Source organism: Nanorana parkeri, unplaced genomic scaffold (assembly GCF_000935625.1).
Source record: "Nanorana parkeri isolate BGI_ZX_2015 unplaced genomic scaffold, ASM93562v1 scaffold29, whole genome shotgun sequence".
Classification (NCBI taxonomy): Eukaryota; Metazoa; Chordata; class Amphibia; order Anura; family Dicroglossidae; genus Nanorana; species Nanorana parkeri.
The window spans coordinates 2385711-2409038 of record NW_017306297.1 but is presented as its reverse complement, the minus strand read 5'-3'; the positions used below and the strand labels follow the sequence as shown (position 1 = coordinate 2409038).

Below are 23328 nucleotides of genomic sequence, written 5' to 3'. Positions count from 1 at the left end.
TGAAGCACCTCTCCCCCCCCCCCCCCCCCCAATGTCATTTGTGGAACACTATGCTCCATGTGAATGACATCTGTTTCTCCACTCGCCAACCAGTGAAATCGGCTCATGGAAAATATGGATGATACCTGCAGTCAGGGCCCCTCTTATAGACTACTGATGACATTGCTAGGTCCCTACTCCTTGTACTAATTATACCCATGGGAAGCCCACCCATTGTGAATATAACGACTTCACACTAGACTAATAAATAATAACTGCTGACCCCCCCTGATCTGATGAAACAAGCATAACCTGCTTTATGTCTCCTGATGATATCCACAGATCCACCCTGAACAATTGACAACTATGGAGTCTTCACCAACAATGACATCTGCAGCAGTAGTTGCATGATTAGCACTACTATTCCTCAGTAGACTATAGAAGGAAAAAAAGTATGCCAAAATGTTACTGGAAAATTATTTTTTTATACAAGGGGATATCTTTGTCTAGCACAACAAAGTTCTCATTTGCTTGTTCTTCACATGATTGCAGTATTTGCTTGCCACTTTTTTTTTTTTTTTTTGTCACAAGTAAGTTTTTATTGTTCTGGCGAAGTCATAGAGTTACAGGTTAATTACAATTTCAAATGGTCAGTAAAACAGAGCAGAACAAAAACATAACAAACAATCCGGGAAGGTTGGGTGGTATGTTAGGGCACACCCCATTGTGAAGAATAGCCAAAGTTCCAAACGGTGGAAAGAATAAGGCATAATGTATCGCTATGAAAGGTTAATAATTATCTGAAGGAGCGAGAAGTGTAGTGATGCTAAAGGGTTCTCAATGTATTAGTAGGCAATGGTGGGTGTAAAATGGATGAAGCATTTGGTGGCTACTTTACAGTGAATGGAAACGGCCATAGGACACGGCCCTGAGCTTGGGGTGAGTCGGAATATATAAAGAAAAGGAAAAAAAATGGGAAAGGGAAGACACAAGAAGGGCGGGGACGGTGAAATGGATGACTAAGAGAAGAGAGGAGGGAGAATAAAGAGAATGGTAAGGGTGATAGTGGAGGAAGGAAAGGAGAGAAAAAGTGGGGGGAGCTCGGGAATGTCGAGTCAGAGAGGAACGAAGAAGAGAAAAGGGAAGGGGCTTCCGTCCGAATATCCTGTGAGGAGGAATGAGAACAGAGAGGAGAAAAAGTGGAAAAGAATGAAGAGTAGGGAGTGAGGTAAGGTAGCGTTAGAGGTGGGGGGGGATGGAGGAAAAGAGAGGGGAGTGGTGGTGAGGCGAGAGGAGGGAGTAGGAAAAAAGGGGGCTAATTATTGTAGGAGGGCAATGTAGGTGGCTGAATCCTTAAATAAATGCCATGCTGTCCTGGTCTTTAGGTAGCGAGACATGTCGTCTTTACTAGAGGAAATGAGCTCTTCCATGTTCGCCACCATATCCACTCGAAAGAGCCATTCCTTGACTGATGGTGGGTGAGGTGAGGTGACTTCCAATGTCTGGGAATCACAGTTTTTGCTGCATTAAGCAAGTGAATGACCAAGGAGTGTTTAGATATGCGTGGGGGGGGTGGTGAAGTGGTATAAGAGGAGAAGTGCCGGGGAGAACTCAAGGGAGATACCCGTGATGGTCCTAAGGATAGCGTGCACTTCGTCCAGAAGGGGGAGATGAGTGGGCACGACCACCATATGTGGATGAGTGTGCCCTCCGCCTGGTTTGCCACTTTTTCATCTGTTGCCTTTCCGAAATGAATTTTTAGATATCCATTTTCTTTTTAAATTTTTCAATTGATTAGTGGAAGAATCATTGCAGCAGCTAATACAGTTGTTGTTTCTACAAACTGTATAATTAGTCTCAGCTTTCAAACAACAAAAGTTTTCTGTTCAGTGTCTTTAAGTCATTCCATCATATATTTATTAGATAGTTTACTTTATTATTATATATTGTAGCCATTAATAGTAATGATTATAAACCATTGTAATTGTATTGTTTAAGACTCCTTTTGACATAACTTGGAGAGTTTGTACTACTCTAGGTGAAATGGGCGGACAGTGACGAGTGTTTATATGGAATTAGATTGTTTTTCCTGTAGCTTCAGCTCCATCCTGCTGAACTTCTTCTTTTTTTCTCTTCCTGTTGAGCTAGACAAATCATCAGTTATATATTTAAATATACGATACTTTGCTTTTTCTCTTTCCTTTCATCTTCCTGGATGCATGGAGTCTTCTAGCAGGTATAGATCTTTGTATGTAAGTTTTATGAGCTCATGCATGCAAAAAAAGGTCTGTATGATTCGTTTGTCATCCAGTCTGACTAATTGTATTCCCCATTTGTAATTTGCATTGGGCTTGATTTGTTAATGTTGGAGGATGAAAAGGTTTCTGTATTACATAATAGAAACAGAACCAATCAAATTCTACATCTGAACCTTACAAAATGGTGGAGATATTAAAGGATCAATTTGATTGGTTGCTATGGGCCAACACATACTTTCATTTCCGCCTGTTTTTATAAATTGGTCCCATTGGTCTGAATATTATCCTACAGTAGATGGGGCATGCTTCCGCCCTGCAATTGCTCAGACAATACAAGACCCTGCATAACCTGCTAGTCATTGGCTTTTGAACTTGCTGGGGCCTGTCATTCCTAAACTTTTAGATAGTCCTTGGCTGCCTTTGCCTGCGTTATGGTGTAAGAAGCAGTTACAGTCTATGTTACAGATATCAGGTTTATACATATACCAGCAGTATTATACAGTTAATAAACTGGGTATATCATTTTGCAAGTATACCAGTATAACTAATTGTGTTTTTCTCTGCAGGGGATGAAACATACCAAGATATATTCAGAGATTTCTCCCATATGGCATCCAACAATCCAGAAAAACTGAACCGCTTTCAGAATCCAGATTCCCGGAAGTCATGAACCTCATGCTACATGCCTTAACTTTACCTTCAAAAAGTTATAACTATTCTGGTCAATTGAACTACCTGACAGCCCAGGCTTAGGGCTTTACAAGCCAGTGTTTAATTGGTCTCGTCATTCCATTTATCAAGGAGAGACTGCTGCTAAGCCTCCTGGGCAAATCACTTTTCTGCTTAATAATGTCATGTATAAGAAGCAGAACAGTGATTGAGCTAAGGCCATGAGATAAATATACAGTACTTTGTAGAATTTGTGTACAGTGAATGTACAAATTATTTTTAGCCCTAACTATGGTTCCAGTACTGTAGGGACCATGAATGGTTCTTTGCCATACTTTCCTTTTTTTGTATATAAAAAGGACCAATATAAATGACTGCTTTATGTGTTATACTCTGTAAGTTATACATACAGTTCTTAGTCTGAACTCTGCACCTTCCTTGACCGTGTTGCACTAATTCATAAGACCTTTCATTAGATGAAGGTAATCGTAGGATGCCATGGAAAACTAGGCTTAGAACTTAGATGAGAACAAATCAATATATTGCCTTCCTATTAGGTATACAGTTTATTTTTCATTTACTGCAGTTATTAATTGATGTGTACCTGCAGTAAATGTTGTCATCGTTAAACAATGTATGACTGACACTGTAATGTCATATAATTTCACATAAGCCCAACTGCCAGTGTAAAAGGGCACAACAAATGCTGTGTATTGCATTGTGTAGCAAACAAATTGCTGTCAAATTAGATTTTACAAAGCAGATATGGAAAATGATTGTATATATTACAAATATATGTAAATGTCAGGCATTGTCCTACAGGTCCAGTATAAATTAGTTGTCCAGTTATACCTTCTTTACAATAGTTTAATTGAGCTACATATCTTACTCCAACATTGGTATGCTGGGATTGGGCTTAAAGAGATTATGCCAATTTAGTAACCAAAAAGACTGGGGACAGGTAGAAGGTGTAGGTACCTAGAGATGTCCCACATATCTGCAGTAGCATTTGATGCTCCTCTCTTCCTGAATCCTGGGTCATCCTGATCAGGCAAAGCATTAGCACTTTCTGGTAGTTTCTAAGTTTGCACTTCCACATGTGGTTTGCCTACACCACATGCCTGTTGGCTAGTAGGGCAATAAACATCATAGTGATGGGCCAACAGCAGTATATGGGAGCTGGATACGATTACAGGCTCTGACACTATCAGTAAGTGTCGGAGCTTTGCCTGGTCAGGTCTCTCTGGCATTTGTACAGAGCCAGGGCAATGGAAGCTGGGAGGCTGCTTCAAGTATGTGCAGAGGCAAATGTAGGTGCCTGTTCGTCATATCTGTCAGCAGCCTGCTTTTTTGTTTTAAAGTGGTAGAGTCACTGTAAACCCACTATAGACCATAGCAGCCATCTCATGGCAGGTTTATTTTCAAACTGTTTTAGATGACTCTGACTGTTTGTATACCTTGTTATACATGTTCTGCTAGGTTTCTAAATCGCTCATTACACCTCTTGTACTACTCAGTCACTGTATTTCCAGGGAGATGCTATGTTAACATGGATGAACCTTGATATCTTGTTCCCAATGTGTTTGTAAAATAAGGAAGAAGAAAGCATAGAGCTCTACTCTGTGAACAGGGCAGCTCTATCAGTCGCCAGAAGGTGTAATACAAGTAATGCTGGAAAGATCTATCCAATGTAGTAGAAGATCTGTTTTTAAATGTTGAGAAACAAATGGCAAAGCATTTCAGTAGCTATGTATTTTTATGTCTTTAATGGCTTTGAGAAGAAGAATGTATGACTCCCAAGAACATTTAGTTCCTATTGTCTTTAGTTTCCTCAACATTTTAATAAAGCTTTGTTCTAGTTTCCAGCATTACCTATGTTACAGCTCCCTCTGGCAACTGACAACTCCTATGTTTACAGGGCAGAATGCTCCGTCTTTCTAATTTGAAATATCAATGCAGAGGACTTTGGCGTCTCTCTTGTTCATCAAGTAACCTGTACTTTAATGATCTGCATTTGTTCCCTGGATCTGCCAGTCCTGTAGCAGTACATCTGGTCCTTAGACTTCTCAAATGTAACCATAGCAGCCAGTAGCATTAGGGGGAAGGTGTATATTGCAGGGAAAGGCATTGGAATACGGGGTCCACATATTGCTTTGAAGTGGAAAATCTCTTCCTTTCATAACACTCTTCCAGTATCTGCGTTTTCATACAGATTATAAATGAATTTGCAGCGACCACATTATGTAGTGTGGCTAAGTCTTGATCAGTTTTTTTATTTTTATTTTTGCTGATCATTTACTGTTTTTATTAGTTAAAAGTATACAGTATTTTTAATGGGTACCAGTTATAAAAATAGAGGTTACATTGTATGTATTGTGATCCAGTTTGACACATTTTCTTTTTAAGCTATTGATTTATTTACATTATAATACTGGTTTTTGTTTTGGTATTCTTTTAGATACAAGCACATCTGATTTTAGCATTCAAGTTAATATTGCTGTATAGATAAATAGTACACGATGCATATGCTGACAGTATTAGAAGTTGACATTTTAGTCTTTGTTGTATTGGTGAGAAGCAAAGAGCATATGTTTTTGTATGAATATTTTTGTCAGCTAAAAATGTGCACTGCTCACAGAATGTAGAACTATTAAATGTATTTGCCATGTGATAAACATCAAGGAACTGTACGTAAGCTGGTTAAACTGTCCTCAGAATAAATTGTGCTGCCAGTGTGATTTCCCATAACGGCGTAGATGGCATTGCCAATGCCATAAAATTGATAAGTCATGTCTGCTCTTGCAAAGTAACTCTTTGTAACACATAACAGTCTTGAATTGTGACCAAAATCGTTTATACGTATGCCTGCTTGTTATTGCCTATAATGGCCTATAACTCCATCAGCCCCAGTCAATAAAGTGAAAGTAGAGTATACAGAAAAAGACTAAGGAAGTTAGTTCATGCTAAAACAGCTGTATAGCAATCCCTTTTTCCTAGCAGTAGTTCACTGTGTATCAGTCACTTGCCCAACAGTAATAGAAAGGGGTCTATTTATAAATTATCCAAAGAGCCATTCGTTCTGTGAAACTCCTGTGAGCATCCATTCTGTGAGACTGGAGGCAAAAACAAATGTACACTTTACTTTAGTATATTTTCTTTTTAAAGCAAATGTAATATTAGGGAAATAATGCATTATGGCCATTAGGTAGCACTGAGGAGGATAGGAAAGAGCTATTTATTTCCTGTGCCTTTCAGCTCCATCTAGTGGCCACAAGGCAGTATTTTCCTAATATTACATTTGATTTCACAAAGAATGCTCGCCTTTGCCTCCTTTCGCACAGAATGAATGTTCACAGAGTTTCGCCAGATGTATGACTCTACATATTGTTTATAAATAGACCCCAACGAGTCCCTCTTTTGCTGCTTCTTTTTGCTGGTCTTTTTCTTGAAGGTAGAGCAGGAGAGTAGCCAACATGAGCTGTAGTTGATAGTTTTTTTATAACTACTACCTGTCCCTATATATACTCAACATGGACACCTAACAGGAGGCAGCAGAAGGAAGGTATGATCACTCACTGTCTATTCTCACTGTTCTGGGGGTTATGAGTAGAATCAGTAACATTTAGAAGCTACTGCCTGAGGCCACATTTCATTACAAGAGGTCCTACACGGTTTGTTCAGTCCAGCTGTTGTATTCTGACAGCCAGCACCCGCTGCTGTTAGAATACATGAACAGTGGCTGCAGTCTATGTTCGGGCGCCTTTTTTTCTGCCCGGCTCCTTGCGCTTTACAATTAGTTTGTTGACCTGGATGCCACCAACGGCTCAAAATGAATGCCAACTTCAGCTCTTAATATCTGTCATGATGGGGGCTGAGGTGGTAACTCTTGCTGGAAACTCACTGTAACAGTCCATAAAAGACATTACAAAAAGATATTGTATACCTGCTAGCATCAGTTCAAAAGTGAAATGTCATTTCCTCCTCCTTCCATAAAACAAATTAATAATAAGTACATTGTCACTTTTACTAGACATAAAAGCCAAGGGAGTGTAATGCAATTGAACTTTGATTGCTGTAGTGCTAAGGTCACTTGCATCTTCGAATGTACCCACAACACAAAACAGGCTTGAAAATCATTTGTTTTCTGTATTGTATATAATTGTGAATGAGTACTTTTGCTACTTTGCGCCGTGCTTTCTGCAATGACTGTTTTCAAGTGCAATATTTTCCACCAGAATAAACTTTGCTGTTTGATTGATACGATATTTTCATTGCAATATTCCTTCCATAAAATATAATGAATGTCATACATATCAAGTTTTATTGTAATCATTTTTGTAAGTTGAACTTGAATGTAGTCTTATTTTTGTTGACTCGAACAAGAGAACCTGCATTAGCTGAAAATGTACATTGTGTAACAATTGTAAATATTTGATCAATTAATTTGTACACTGCAAGAAGAATATGCAATCTCAATAAAAAAAAACTTGTATATGACACCAGTATTTTGTATCTTTTTTTTATTATAGCCAATGAAGAAAATGACATGTACTTTGATGTTCTGTTCTCTGCAGACTGTGGGGACTGACGTGTATAGGAGTAGGAAACTACTGTTATTTTCCTTGCCTAAAAGAGACAATAAGTGCCCTAGTGTCTGTTTTCTTTTTTGGACCACTACCCTCTTCATTCATTTGATATTAATTTATACTTGCCTGTAACCCAAGTCCTGTGATATCTTTATTGTGCCTCACAGCCCCTCTCTGGCAATCTCCAAATCAGCCTATGGGAAGCCCCTCAGCCTGTTGATCAGCGCTACACAGGTAGCACAATTAGAGAAGATTCTGAGAGAGGGTTTGTAGGGTCTGGTAGTGAAGATCTTGAAGTAGTTGGGTTGCAGGCAGGTATGATCTATATGGAATTGCTGGGGAAATGGGTGGGCCAGAAAAGGGTAAATGCTCTAAAAGGTTTTTGTTTTTTGTTTTCCTTTTCATCATACAGCTCAAAGTGGCATTTTACAATCTACTTGCCCGTGATGAGGTGCATCCTTTAGCTTTCCTGAGCTGTCAAAGTAATCAACCATAACATGCTGCAACACTTTTTTTGGGTGCTTTGGATGTTCTTTTGAATACCTGCTTGTCTGGCTTAGTGTAACTATTGTCAAAGTGCCAGAGAACTTAGAGGAACTTTACCCATATCTTTAAAATTCCAACAAAGGCAGCTATAAAAATGTTTAGTAATGGCAATCTACAAAACTAGAGGCCACCACCTAAAATTGGAGGGAAAAAAATTCCAGCACAAGGGGCGAAGGGGGTTCTTCACAGTTAGAACGGTTAGGGTCTGGAACTCACTGCCAACGGCAGTGATTTCAGCTAAGAGTGTGGAATCGTTCAAGAAGCTATTGGACGATTTCCTGAGGTACCGTTATATACAGGGGTACAGGTACTGCTAAGAATGAGATGATACATGGACATACGCACACATCAGCAATAGGTTGGTCTTCATGGACTTATGTCTTTATTCAACCTCAAATACTATGTCACTATGTAAACAGATACTTATAGATCACTGCAGGCTTTTCTTTGCATACTTTGTTTTTCTTTTCCTCCCCATTCTTCTCACAGTGGCCATTTCTTACTAAGGGCAGATTATTGCATCTCTCTTTATTTTCTGGAACTCTGGAACATGTGACTAGGACAAGGGACCATGCACATAATCTCAAGGGCAAAATCCCTTTCCCTGAGATCTCGTGAGATTATGCAGTTTATAGATGAGTTCCCAGCAATGTACAATGATGTAACCTTACCATGCATGTCTTAGGCATGGGCTACATCACTAATGCCTAATGAAAAATATGTTTATTTAACTAATGAATGTAAGATTAATTCATATCAGCATGCAGAGCTGAATGCTGATTTTTAGTGAAATGGGGTAAAAGTCTACTTTGAGACTTTAGGGATTTAAGTGAGGGAAGACATGGGGCAAAATAAACAGCTTCACTCACTTTAATTGTAATACCGTACTACATGGCCCAAAACATTTCAGTCTAGGTGCTATGGGGTGCCCCAAGAATCCCATAGTCATTTGAGAGGATGGATATTGACTCCAATATTCACCAATCTAGCTTTGCAGTTTCACATAAAGTTGATGTGGTTCCTCCTATACTCTTGTTTTTATACTGCTTAAATGCCTTAAACATGCATTGGAAATAGTTAACATTTAATTTCTGCCCCTACTGATCCTCCGATGTTCATGTTGTAGTACTTTACACCCCATCTCCTCATTTCACCAATTTCATACATGATCTGGACTCGGTAACATTCAACTGATTTGCTGAAGCTTCTTTACTTCTGCTGTGACTCAACGGCCTACTCGGGTGTGAAAGCTTTCTGAAGACGTCCTTCATCCCTGGCATCTCATCCCCCATAAAATCATAAATGGGACTTTTCAGGTGCCAGCATAACAGTGACCCAAGATGTAGTAGATCCCATTGCACTCTGGACTGGATCAAGGCTTTAGTAATGTGACATCACGATGGCCAATAAAGGAGATTGACTGTAAATTGCAATGTAGTGCGAGTGACTTTTTACTTGTAGCATAACAATGACTTCACATACCTAAAATTCAGGGAGAGATATAGGAGATCCAATTAGCTGTGTATTTGTCTTTCACACCTAGCATATGCAGTACATTTTACCTCACAATCATCCGGAATGAATCGTTGCTAAATTCCATCTTTTTCAGCCAATTGGCAAACTTTGTAATCAGCTCCTTCAATGTCCTGATCACAGGGGGATGGACAGAAAGGTTTTGACAGGGCTACCTTCTGAATTAATTTTGGCTGTTTTATGAAGAACCAGCCAGCCAAAATGTGTACAGGCCAGCTTTACTTACCTGATCCCCGCTCCTGCGGGCTATAAGACCGATGCGCGCAGCCTCTTCTTTTTCCCCTGTGCTCTGTAGGTTGGAGGCCTGCTGATGTCATCACGTCTAATCCAGGGCACATAGACCTGCATTGTACGCAAGGACACCAAGGGACAATCCACTAGCCCTGAATGTAGGGAAGAGGGGTGAGTGCCATCCCCCAGGGGATCAGGGTTCAGTAAGTAAAAGTCCTCTTCACCATACCCCTAGACAAAAAAGACTGTTAGAGTACAACTGAGGCCAAAGAGTGGCGAGGGACTAGTACACCTGTCAGTGTCCCTGTTAGAAAGATTCACCCCTCTATTTGTCTTGGTGACTGTTATCACTGAAAGTGAAAGAAAATCCCACATTTTGGGTGGTCATCAAATAGGAATAGAGGGGAAATCTTCTAATGGGGACACTAGTTCTGCTGACCACCAGGGATTTCCTTCTCTTTAAAGGGATTTCCTCTCACTTTCTGTTGTGGCTATTGGATAGGAAATTAAAAGAGAACAATGGGATGTGTTTTTCCCCATAGTTCTGTTGAGGGTCACGGGAGGACATACACTAGCGTCCTCCCATGACCCAAAGCTCAGCATATCGCGAGCTACAGCTTCGTCGGCTCGAACTATGAGGATGAGTGATTTTCACTCGCCTCATAGTTCTCCTTTAAGGGAAATCTCCACAGTGGGACACAGGGGCAACAAAAAAACAAGCTTGTGGGTTATAACTCTCCCTTACTTTATCCAAAATAATAAAAAAAAGGGTTTGGGCTTCAGCTCTACTTTAACCCTTGCTGTGCCACTGCAAGATTTTTTTTTATTGATGGAGATGGACTTTAATTGATTATTTTTGCAGGTTTTTTTTATGATTTGCATGGGTGTGCCCTTCACTTAATAATTTGCGCTAAAATGAGATGTACATTTTCCTATCTTAGAAATGTAAGAGGTGTGTTTAGAGGCTACAGGTGCAATGTTTTCCAGCTAGAACACAATGAGGGGAATTTTTTTTTAAAGTGTAGCAGACAGAATATGGAATGGATGCCTTGGACAACCAATTAGCTTTTATCTTTCATTTTCAAAGATTAACTGAAGAGAGACAATGTTTGGTTGCTATGGGTAACTGCTCCAGATCCTATCTGATTTTACTCCCCAGCAAGTTAACAAGTCACCGTTTATTGCATATTTCCTGTCCCGTGGAGAGCATTATCATTCTGTTGACTACAGTCTGGAAGCCATTGCAATGATTTTATTACACACACTGCTCCGGACTATGGCACGTGAATCTCCTCCTCATACAATCCCTTCTGGATTTTGAACAAGTGCGAGCAGACAGAGCAGCTGAGCGCCTGCCAACCACAACAAGTCTCCTTTACAACTCAGCCAATCCGCTCAATTCTAGCTGGTTGGAAAGAGGCGGGTTCGTCGGCGATTGGTTATTTGCAACATCCATCGTCTCATCTTCCTCGTACATTCAGCATGGCTTCCCCCTGTTGCTCATCGGTGGATTGGCAATGGGTATAGGAAGTGTGGCAGGACGCTGGTGCCCGGCATGACTATAGCACAGCTGGTGGCTAGGATCATCGCCATGAGGTCCTATCAGGCGGTGCTGCTTTTCCTGGCAGCCTTGGCAGTGTTCGCCTTCTATTACCTAGGCTCGGGGAAGGAGAATTTCTCCAGCACCACCAGGAGGCTAAAGGAGAACATCGCTGGTCAGAATCTCAGCCCAGACCTGGACTTGTCTGCTTCCTCATCCGAACTGAAGATGGGCGAAGGCAAAAGCAAGAACCTGGAGAGCCGCGACGTGCAGGACTATCACCTGCTCATGATGTTCACCAAGGTGGACAGGAGCCCGGGGCTGAAGGAAAAGTTTCAGGTGGCTCTCAGCTCCCTGGTCAAGTATGGCAAGTTTGAGAGCACTGAGGTGCTCAGCCTGCATTTTGTGTCAGACGAACCGAGCAAAGAGACCGGAAAGACGGTGCTGAGGGACCTGCTACAGGGAGCCAGCTTCAAGTATAAGGTGGGAACCAATGGGACACCTTGGAATAATGGTAACATACATATATCTATAGTCTGGGCAGGCTGGACCTTCTACAGGGAGCCAGCTTCAAGTATAAGGTGGGAAGTGACACCTTGGAATAATGGTCACATACATATATCTATAGTCCGGGCAGGCTGGACCTTCTACAGGGAGCCAGCTTCAAGTATAAGGTGGTAAGTGACACCTTGGAATAATGGTCACATACATATATCTATAGTCTGGGCAGGCTGGACCTTCTGCATGGAGCCAGCTTCAAGTATAAGGTGGGAAGTGACACCTTGGAATAATGGTCACATATCTATAACCTAGGCAGGCTGGACCTTCTACTAGTAGTCAGCTTCAAGTATAAGGTGGGAAGTGACACCTTGGAATAATGGTTATATACATATATCTATAACCTAGGCAGGCTGGACCTTCTACAGGGAGCCAGCTTCAAGTATAAGGTGGGAATTGACACCTTGGAATAATGGTCACATATATCTATAACCTAGGGAGGCTGGACCTTCTACAGGGAGCCAGCTTCAAGTATAAGGTGGGAACCAAGGGGACACCTTGGAATAATGGGCACATACATATATCTATAACCTAGGCAGGCTGGACCTTCTACAGGGAGCCTGCTTCAAGTATAAGGTGGGAAGTGACACCTTGGAATAATGGTCAGATACATATATCTATAACCTAGGCAGGCTGGACTTTCTACTGGTAGTCAGCTTCAAATATAAGGTGGGAACCAAGAGGACACCTTGGAATAATGGTCACTTACATATATCTATAACCTAGGCAGTCTTTACCTGCTACAGGGAGCCAGCTTCTAGTTTAAGGTGGGAACCAAGGGGACACCTTGGAATAATGGCCACATATACATATATCGATAACCTAGGCAGGCTCGACCTTCTACAGGGAGCCAGCTTCTAGTATGGTCACATACATATATCTATAACCTAGGCATGCTGGACCTTCTACTGGTAGTCAGCTTCAAGTATAAGGTGGGAACCAAGGGGTTAATGGTCACATACATACACTATATTGCCAAAAGTATTGGGACACTCCTCCAAATCATTGGATTCAGGTGTTCCAATCACCCCCATGGCCACAGGTGTAGAAAATCAAGCACCTAGGCATGCAGACTCCTTGCTACTAAATATTCCACGGTCAACTGTTAGTGGAAGCAACTCTGAACAACAGCAACTCAGCCATGAAGTGATAGGCCACGTAAAATGACAGAGCGGGGCCAGCGCATGCTGAAGTGCACAGTGCGCAGAATTCACCGTCTGTCTGCAGAGTCAAAAGCGACAGACCTCCAAACTTCAGATTGGTATAACAGCAGTGCGTAGAGAGCTTCATGGAATGGGTTTCCATGGCCGAGCAGTTGCATCCAAGCCTTACATCACAAAGCGTCAGATGCAGTGGTGTAAAGCACACCACCACCACTGGACTCTAGAGAAGTGGAGACTTGCTCTCTGGAGTGATGAATCACACTTCTCTGTCTGGCAATCTGATGGACATGTCTAGGTTTAGCGGTTGCCAGGAGAACGGTACTTACCTGACTGCATTGTGCCAAGTGTAAAGTTTGGTGGAGGGAGGGTTAGGGTGTAGGGTTGTCTTTCAGGGGTTGGGCTCGGCCCCTTAGTTCCAGTGAAGGGAACTCTTAAGGCATCAGCATACCAAGACATTTTAGACAATTTCATGCTCCCGACTTTGTGGGAACAGTTTGGGGATGGCCCCTTCCTGTTCCAACATGACTGCGCACCAGTGCACAAAGCAAGGTCCATAAAGACATGGATTAGCGAGTTTGGGGTGGAGGAACTTGTTTGGCCTGCACAGAGTCCTGACCTCAACCCGATAGAACACCTTTGGGATGAATTAGAGGGGAGACTGCGAGCCAGGCCTTCTCGTCCAACATCAGTACCTGACCTCACAAATGCGCTTCTGGAAGAATGGTCAAACATTCTCATAGACACACTCCTAAACCTTGTGGACGCCTTCCCAGAAGAGTGGAAGCTATTATAGCTGCAAAGGGTGGGCCAACTCAATATTGAACCCTACAGACTAAGACTGGGATGCCATTAAAGTTTATGCGCGTGTAAAGCAGGCGCCCCAATACGTTTGGCAATATAGTGTAGCTGTGACTAGTGTAGGTTCTTCGTCTAGGATTATGCTACCGTTATGACAAATGTATCTAACTATTGGTCAATGGCCCAACAGAGCATCCTCTTATCCACTGGAAATTTCCCAGCAACCACCAGATAAAGGGAATTTGGTTGAAACCTCAGGTATATTACCAAGAAAGAGGTAAATGTAACATCTAAATCTAAACCCAGGAACAAAACAAAAATAATATTTTGCAGTTTATCAGTCCTTAGATATGATCTTTTTTCCAGGATTTTTCTTATTTTTCCAGGTGATCCCACCATGCTCTATGTGTATGAGCCCTAAATATCAAAAGCTGCCATCAGAGAATGTTTGCCCACTCTGGTTGAACAATATTGGATTGGGGAAAAATGTTATTTCTGTTGGCCCTAACTGACCATGACAGACTTTCCCTGTCTTGGTTCCTTAGAGGAGGTACAAATCGACTGGATTGTGGTTTTCCAGGCCAGTTGTTTTACCCTGGGAGTGCCTGACCTTTTGTGATGTCTTCTGAGTGCTCTCTCTCCCTTCTCCATAGGGATATCTTCCTTGTGTTATGGAGATGAGGAGACAATGAGTGTTCTGAAGTTAGCTGTATCCTGGGATTTCAGTAGTGGGTTGCCTGCCTGCCAAGATTCTGATGCAATAGAAAGTAATAGGGAAAAAACAAAGATTGTAATGCTTCTGTAACTTTGAAGATAAATATTTCCGCAATGTCTGTAACTACAGAGGTGAATGCGGGCATGTTTTAAAGTGTTTTTTAGAAGGAGGGCATGTTTTAAAATGTTTAGATTATGTAAATATGTGCATAATCTGGGGACCGGTTTACTTTAAAACAAGCCTCCGCTGACCCCAGTAGCTTCAGGCACTCTGGTTCAGTGTATTCTAAAAGTTCACAGCACAAACACAGAAGTTAGTCGGTGTTCACATCAGCTTAGCTCATAGAGCATCTACTCTCTGTTTACATTAGTGAGTAGAAGGCTGGGCTGCCTCCAAGTCATAAGGGGAGGGGACGGGTTTGGGTTGGGTTGCAGGGTGAGCCGCCGTGCTAGCATAAGCTAGGATTTTAGTGAGAATTACTCTCTGGAGGGGGTGTGGAGCTGTATTGAAGTCAATGGCATCGCCCACAGTGCGATCGCCCGCACTCGGAACGCAGGCACATTAGTGCCTGCATTCCGGTCCAGTGCGATCTGCAAAAATAGTGCTCGCAGCATTTTTGCAGATCGGACTGGAACACAGGCACTAATGCAGGCGATCACACTGGGCGAGGGGACTGCCTGCGCAGCCTACGCCCCCTCCCGCCCCTGAATGCAGGTGTTTTTTCGTTGGTAGATCTCAATGAGCTCGTCACTTGAAAAGTAGATCTCCAGACGAAAAATAGTGGGCGCCCCTGCTCTACAGTGTGTTCAGCTACAGAAGTCAGTGATGGCTTGTTTTCATACTCATACTCATTTACTACTTGTTAAGGACCTGTGAATATTTGAATGTCTACAACCTGGCCACACTTTAGTTATGGCCTAGGGAAATTGTCTGCCGCACATGGGGCCAGTAGACTTTGCGGGTATATATTACACTACCAACGCACCTTGCCAAACATCCCAACACGTGAATTTTAGTGCACCAAACAGACCGATGGAAACTATTTTTGCATTGTGGTGTGGTCTGTTTCCTAAAGGCTCTTGTCTGGTTTTAGGAGTGTTGTACATTGTGGTGCATTGGTAGCCTATTCAACAACATACTGCATGTTAATGTGTGTGCGGTGACACACCATAGTGCAGTGGTGTGAAGGGACCCTTACTCACCATGAGCCTATAGCAAAACTTTGTATAAGGATGTCACCACCACACCATTTAAGTGAAATCAGTCAACTTAATAATGGAGTACTGTCATTCCAGTACAAGCGCTTTCGGGGCCGCACAGGGTCTCTTTCATCAGGCTCGGCCCCGAAAGCGCTTGTACTTGAATGACAGTACTCCATTAATAAATTGACTTTTGTTGATTTCACTTAAAGTGACATTAAAGGAGAATTATGAGGCGAGTGATTTTCACTCTGCCTCATAATCTGAGCCGACCTGTGACAATGAAGCTGTCACAGGTCGGCTCAGTACATCGGGAAGTGAGCGAACACATACTGTCGCTCGCTCACTTCTCTATCTATCCGTGCAGAGAGCCGTGACTGTCACTCACGGCTCCCTACAGGGATTCCCCCCCTCCCCTGTCCGATCCTTCAGCGCTTACTGGCGGAGCGGACGGGGGAGGGTACATCTGGCTCTGCCTCTAGATAGGCAGAGCCAGCTGTCACTCACGCAGCTTGGTGGATCCAGACAGCATTGCCGGGATCCTTTCCGGCTGCGGCGTCTCAGTATACCGCGAGTTGTAGCTTGCGGTATACTGAGCTTTGGGTGACGGGAGGATGCTAGTTTGTGTCCTCCCGTTACCCTTAGGAGAACTATGGGGAAAAGCCCTAACCCCATAGTTCTCCTTTAAGGTCAAATTTTTTCCCCCCCACTTCCCAATCCTGCTGTAGGGACTTACCTTAAATGATGTCTCTTAATCCGATCATGTGCTGGTAAGCAGTGGAGAAGATTGAGGACTTTGTGTTGTCAGTTTTTCTCTCCAGCAGAAAGTGGAGACATTTAGACCCCTGATGTCTCCATAAAGAGGGTCTAATACTGTCACCAGGAGGCTTAATACCACCTTGTGGCAGTAATTAAGTGAAGTTAAAGAATTATAAATAATTTAAAAATACACAAAAAACTCATCCATGCACATACGTAACATACACACCATTATAACACAGAGCTATACATCATACCCCTTCTTTCACTACATACATCATGTACATTAGGTTTAGGAATCATTTTAGGGCCACTTAACACCTTTCTATTTTATTAGTGTCACACAAAGCAAGAAGTGAGGGAAGGTCTCTGTAACCAGGAGGGCAGATAATACAATAGAAACACCTTTTTTAGAACAATAGTGAAAGATAAGAACCTTCCTCCAGACTTTGCAAAAAAGGTTCTGGTTGGAGTTAAAGTGATACCAAAGTTACAATATTTTTAAACTGTTTCAAATGCTGAATAAATAACTTACAATGGATGCTGCTCCTTGATGTTTAAAAGTTTTAGTTTCCTGCAGAATCAGCTGGTCCCCTGATCATTGGCCCCGATATCCTGTTCTAGAGTGACACCTTTCTCAAGCAGAGTGCTAGACAGTCACCCTTGCGTGTGCTAGTAAGCTGTGTGTGTTTCCTTAATCACAGCAAGGCAAACTACTCCCCAGCTCCTTGCTCTTGCTTCCTTCCTTCTCCATGCTAGTCCATTGTGATCTTGTACTGTACAGAAAGTTCAGGGAAGCCGAGCTGAGAGAGTTGGAGCCAGCCGCTTGGAAACATAGAGGAGGGAATTTATCAAAACTGGAGCAAACAATCTGGATCAGATGCATATGGCAACCAATCAGCTTCTCTCTTCAGTTTGTTCAGTAAAGATATGAAAATGAAAGAGAGAATCTGATTGGTGGCCTTGCACTGCTGCTCCAGATTTTGTCTGCTCCAGTTTTGATAACTTCCCCTAGATGACTGTAAGAGCTTGGCCAATAAAAGGAAAATACTTTGCTGGACAATGTATATTTGTTGGATCTGTATTCCTTATTGAAAAAGGTTTGAGAGTTCAATACTACTTTAAGGTGTACAGTATGACAAGTCAAACCATTTTTTGTTGGTTTTGGATAGAGTGGAGAGAAGTTAGAACCCCTGTCTGGTCTTTACTGCTATCCAGGGCACCATTAGACAGATTCCCCACAGTTCCTGTCCTGCTGACAACGTTTTACCAGAAAGGAAGTGAGGGGAATTCTCCAATAGCAACACAGACCAAAATATTTCAAAGCAAACATGTCAGTAACGTTACTGCTTGAATACATTTCTGACGTGTTACAATTAGGTATGAGCAGAAATTGGGAGTTTCCCCATTGACGAAAATTTGGCACATTTTGTTGAAATGCATTGAAGACAATGGCGAAGGAAAACATGGCTGGTTTTATGGGTGCCGTTGGCTTTAACTCTTTCGCTGTCAGAGGCGTTTAGTGGTGTTTTTTTTTTCATATATGTTAAATACAAATTTTAGGCATGATATACACCCTAGAATGATCTATTTCCTGAAAGCAGAGACCCTGTACAATAAAATGGCAGCAGTTGCAAATTTTATTTGGCATGATAAAAGTGCAACTGTTTATCAAACCCAATGTTTTAGTAAGGGCTTGTTCACACCGAATGCGGTGCGTTCCAGAGCGGTAGCTGCTGGAACGCACCGCAATCCCTCACAAAACTTCCCCCTGCGTTCTGGGGCGGGAGGGGGTGTGGCGGTGCATTGAATTCAATGGCACCGCTTCCACTCCCCCCCTGCTTGCAGTGCGATCAGACGCATGGCAAAACTTTGCCTGCGTTCTGTCCCACTGCAAACGCAAATAATAGAGCAAGCAGCACTGGAACGCACTGTAGCAGCCAGAGAAATGACAGCTAAAGGCAGGAGTGATGTAATACACATCACTTCCACCTTTAGAGAGAGGAGAGATCAGAGGTGGGGAAATGCTGATCTCTCCTCACTCATCACTGGAAACAGCCACTGTGCCACTCCCGGGCCCACAGGGGGGACAGCGGAGCCCGGGATAATTGGCAGCAGTGTTGGAGGGGGGAGCATGGCAGCTGAGGGGGGCGCACGTTTCTTAGTGTCATACAAGCGATCGGCCAGCTGAAGAGCCAGCCGAACGCTTGTATGTAACAGCCGGTAACAGCTGTTTACATTCCCAGTGGGTTGGGCTCCCTTACAGGCACACGCTACCAGAAAAATAAATCATGTACATGTACGTTCACCAGCTGGGAAGAGGTTGCCGTCCGCCCGTGTATTCACAATGGGCGGACGACAAGTGGTTAACATCATTGCTATTGCTATCTCGTAGGGGGCTCACAAGCCCTCTAAGTAGTAGCACTTTAGCGATGACAGGTGCTCTTGAAGGATACTTTAGGGTTCTATTAAATGTCACCTTTACAGCCCATTGCCGCTTATCAAGCACAGATCCCTGGCCCCTCTATTTGGGAAACGACAGCTCAGAAACTGGATGTAATGAAATCAACATCGCTTCCGGTTTCATTCAGCAGGAAGGACATCAGTTTCCTTGTCTCTCTCCCCTCTACACGGTGACACCTTTGATGCCAGTCCTGGGCCCACCACAGGAGGGGCAGCAGAGCATAATCCCCCCTCCACCAAACTTTACACTTGGCACAATGCATTTGGCAACTTCTGTGTTCTTTAGCATGCGCTGACCCCGCTCTGTCATTTTGCGTGGCCTACCACTTCGTGGCTGAGTTGCTGCTGTTCCCAGTTGCTTCCACTTTATTATAATACCACTAACAGTTGATCGTGGAATATTTAGTAGCAAGGAATTTTCACGGAACACCTGAATCCAATGATTTGTAGGGGTGTCCCAATACTTTTGGCAATAGTGTATATCAAACGTCTGTGGCAATGAAAGGATTAAATGGCTTATAAGGTTAGGCAAACTCCATTCAACTAGTCTGGGCCTGTTTTTGTGTCTAAAATGGACTCCTCCTAAGCTTGGAATATGACATTAGATAATGAGAAACAGAGGAACTCAAACCAAATCACAGACAACCTGACAAAGGTTCTATCCCTGTACTCACTATTGAAAATTGTGCTGTGTGATACTAACTCTGACCAAATCTTATTAACAAAAAACACAGAAGAGAAGTGGGAGTGCTTTAGGGTGTGTTAAATAATTATATTGCATTACATCGCCCTTGCATTCCATTAAACAACCAATATAGGAGAACAAAAACTGAACCTGTGTGGCTCAATGTTAGTATTGAAATGCAAATAAAGTAGAAAAGGCTGACCTTCAAAGTATATAAAACAGAAGGACAGCGTCAGCATTCCGGGGTTACAAGGAATGCAGTAGGAAATTCAAGAGGACAATCAGAGCAGCTAAAATTTATTATGAGAAGCACATTGCTCCAGAAAGCAAGAATAACCCCCAAAAAGTTCTGTAAATATATCGATATTAAAAAGATAACGTAAGTTAGTACAAGTACGCCCCATGAAGGATAATGGGATGGGACTTGAGTCACAAATGACATGGGTAAGGCTAATGTGTTGAATATTTTTATTTTTTGTTTATCAGCATATAAACATATAACATATAAACTAGAGGGAATATGAATGCTAACAGTAACGTAAGAGATGCACCCCTGTGGTTGTTGGAAAACTGGGTCTAAAACAGACTAGAAAAGATAAATATAAACAAGTCACTAGGGCCTGGCGACTTACTCCAGAGAGGCAGAGGGTAGTGCGGTGGATTCCGACAATATTGTCGGGATCCGTCTCGGCTGTCAGCATATAGCAGGCAGTAGCCCACCATATGCTGAGTATTGGGTCACAGTGAATGTTCTCCTGTGACCCTAAAGAGAACTATGGCCAAAAAAGGTTTGATTTTCCAAAAGCATTTGACACCATGCTTCACAAATGCTGGATGCATAAACCAAGATCTATTGTGGTGGAGACAAGTGTATGTACTTGTTTAAATCATTCCCAACTCTATCCAAACCCAATGAAAAAAGTTTTGCTTCAACATGAATTTGAGCAAACGGCTAAATACACAGATGAAGTCCATACAGCATATGAGTTCTGTTTTACCTGCCAGAAGGATTTGTTTTTCTTGTTTTATATCCTACCTGCAGTTCAGCTTTAAACACATGCAGTTTTGTAGTCGTGTCACAAGATGTCACCATTGATCAGTTTGTTTTTAGATCCAACTAGGAAGGTGGATGATAACTACCTGTAGCAGTCTTGCTTTACATTATTGCATATATTCCATTTTGTTTTAAATAGCATATACCAGTCTAGTAGCTTTCTGCTCTTCATATTCAGTGAACCGTAAGTTAAACCATTTCTTAGAGGTGCAGTTAGTGAATAGGAACCGGTCTTGTATTATGTGTTAGGACAAACAAGAACCAGTGGAAATGCCAGAAAAAAAATCATCTTTCAAATGGGTTTCCTTTAAAGTAGTATTAAACTCCCAAACTTTTTTTAATAACAAATTCAGATCAAACAAATGTACATTGCCCAGCAAAGTATTTCCTTACAATTTTGTGCAAGCACTTACAGTCATCATGTTTCAGTACAGCTGGCTCCAACTCTCGGCTTCCCTGAACTTCCTGTCCAGTAGAAGATCACAAGGTACAGAGCAGTCTCCAGCAAATGTCCATCTACTACAGTTAACAGAAATACACTAGAGAAGAATACATCAACCCAGAGGCGTAACTAGAACCTTTAGGGCCCCGGTGCAAGAAGCCATGAAGGCCCCACCCCCCAACCCCACTGCATGGTTAACAGAAAGTCTGCCGAGGTCCCCAGTAAGCGTGGGACCTCAGGCAGCTGCTTGTTTAAAATTTTAGTGCTGGTGATCTGTCGAGAACACTGACCCAGTATCTGTGTTTATGTACAGACGGGATTAACGAGGAAACTGACATTTATTTACAACGTATTTGTTTGTAATGATTAATTGTGACCGTTACATGATATGCCGTCCATGGCAGTAAATGATGGGTGGCAGGAAATGATGGACAGAATATTATTATCGGTCACAATTAACGATTTAAACGAAATACTTTGTGAATAAATCCCGGTTTCCTCGATAATATTGGTCTGTGTGTAAGCGCAGATGCTGAGGTCGGCAAATTCGACTAGGTCAGCGTTCTCGACAGAACACCGGTATCTGCGTTTAGTATCGGGGCATTTTCACTAGTATGAATACTTGGGAAAATGCCCAGTATTAACACTGGTGTATCCCTACTTAAAAATATAATGCATTGCTGGGACTTGTAGTCCTACATAGTTGGAGCTATTCTGCATAATCTTCATACAGCAATACATAACACCACCAGCTATGCGGGACTACAAGTCCCAGCAATACATTATAATAAAAGTAAGGTATGCAGAATACCACCAGCATCCAACCCCCCCACCCTATAATGCATTGCTGGGACTTGTAGTCCTACATAGTTGGTGCTATTACCACCAGCTGTGCTGGACTACAAATCCCAGCAAAACACACACACACTCTCTCTCTCTTCCCAGCACCCCCTCCAACTCCAAACTTACCTTCCCTCTCCTGCAGGCACATGGCCCTCTTCCTCGTCTTGGCGGCCAGGGGCGGAGCTAAGTGACGGCCCTCTTAGCTCCACCCCTAAGAGGTGGGACCAGCTCATTCTCCGGGATCAGTGACAGCGTCTCCAGCCCTTTCGCACAGCCGCCCGTACATGCTGCGGGTGGCTGTGCGACAAAGAAGGAGCGGCACGATCGCGGGGGGGCCCTCTACTTCCTTGCTGGGCCCCCCCAAGTGGCGGAACGCCAGGGCCCGGTCGCAATTGCGACCCTGGTAGTTCCGCCAGTGCATCAACCAATCAGAAAGCATCCCAACCCCAGCATTTTCCCTCCAAAATTCACATTTAATGTAGAAATGAGAAGAAACAAAATCAACAAACATGGTGCATATATATCCAATATAACTGTCACAGAAAAAAACAGAGTGCAAGTCCCCTGAATATGAGGTTAGGCTCACACTTGCGCAATCCCTGACCGCATGGCAATCGTGCACAAAATCACACGGATTGCCGAGCGGTCAGGGATTCGCACACCACGGCCGATCGCGCTGGCGATGCCATTATTTTCGAATGGCACCCCGGTCGCGCCTTGCGGACCACGTGGTTTTATCGTGCAATTAAACACAATTGCGGCTAAAAAAAAGTCATGCGTCGTGTGTCGCAAAAAAAGGTACATGTACCTTTTTTCAGTGATTGCTGCGTGGATGTAACCCCATTGAAATCGATGGGGCCGCGCAGCAACCACTGTGTGCACCCGCACGTGATCACTCAGATCTGAACCTACCCTGAGGTGATATAGCCGTTTTTATGGTTACACTTGTTGCTAGGGGTCATACAAGAACCACACTCATAGTTTAGGAGTTCCACCAGTACAAATATTGCATAGAACGCATCATCAAACATGTGTTATCATTGCAACGTATCATTGCAAACATGTGTTATGGTACGCATGTTATGGGTCCCACCAGTACAAATATTACGGGGAGCATGTTATTAGATATTGTTCCCAAACCACAAGGCACCGGCGAAACAGCTTTTGTCTGATCATCCACGGGAGGAAACCGACATCCAGATAGTATCCCGTTTTCACCCCTCCTGTCTAGAGACCCGCCAGACTTGCGGGTCTCTAGACCTGCTAGACTGAGGTCAGTGGAAGGAATGTGTGTAGGAGTGGTGGAA

The 23328-nt window shown here is 42.8% G+C and overlaps 2 protein-coding genes across 2 annotated transcripts in view; both read left to right on the top strand.

The window, feature by feature from the left end:
- ACAP2 (ArfGAP with coiled-coil, ankyrin repeat and PH domains 2) overlaps positions 1 to 3409 on the top strand; it is an 84463-nt gene extending 81054 nt beyond the window's left edge. The window contains exon 23 of the mRNA XM_018567272.1: positions 2804 to 3409. Within this exon, the coding sequence (XP_018422774.1) occupies positions 2804 to 2907 (104 nt within the window). The 3' untranslated portion in view covers positions 2908 to 3409. The remainder of the gene's footprint in view (positions 1 to 2803) is intronic.
- Positions 3410 to 11161: 7752 nt separating this feature from the next.
- Positions 11162 to 23328, top strand: part of XXYLT1 (xyloside xylosyltransferase 1) — a 156251-nt gene continuing 144084 nt past the window's right edge. The window contains exon 1 of the mRNA XM_018567306.1: positions 11162 to 11825. Coding sequence (XP_018422808.1) covers positions 11358 to 11825 — 468 coding nt within the window. The 5' untranslated portion in view covers positions 11162 to 11357. The remainder of the gene's footprint in view (positions 11826 to 23328) is intronic.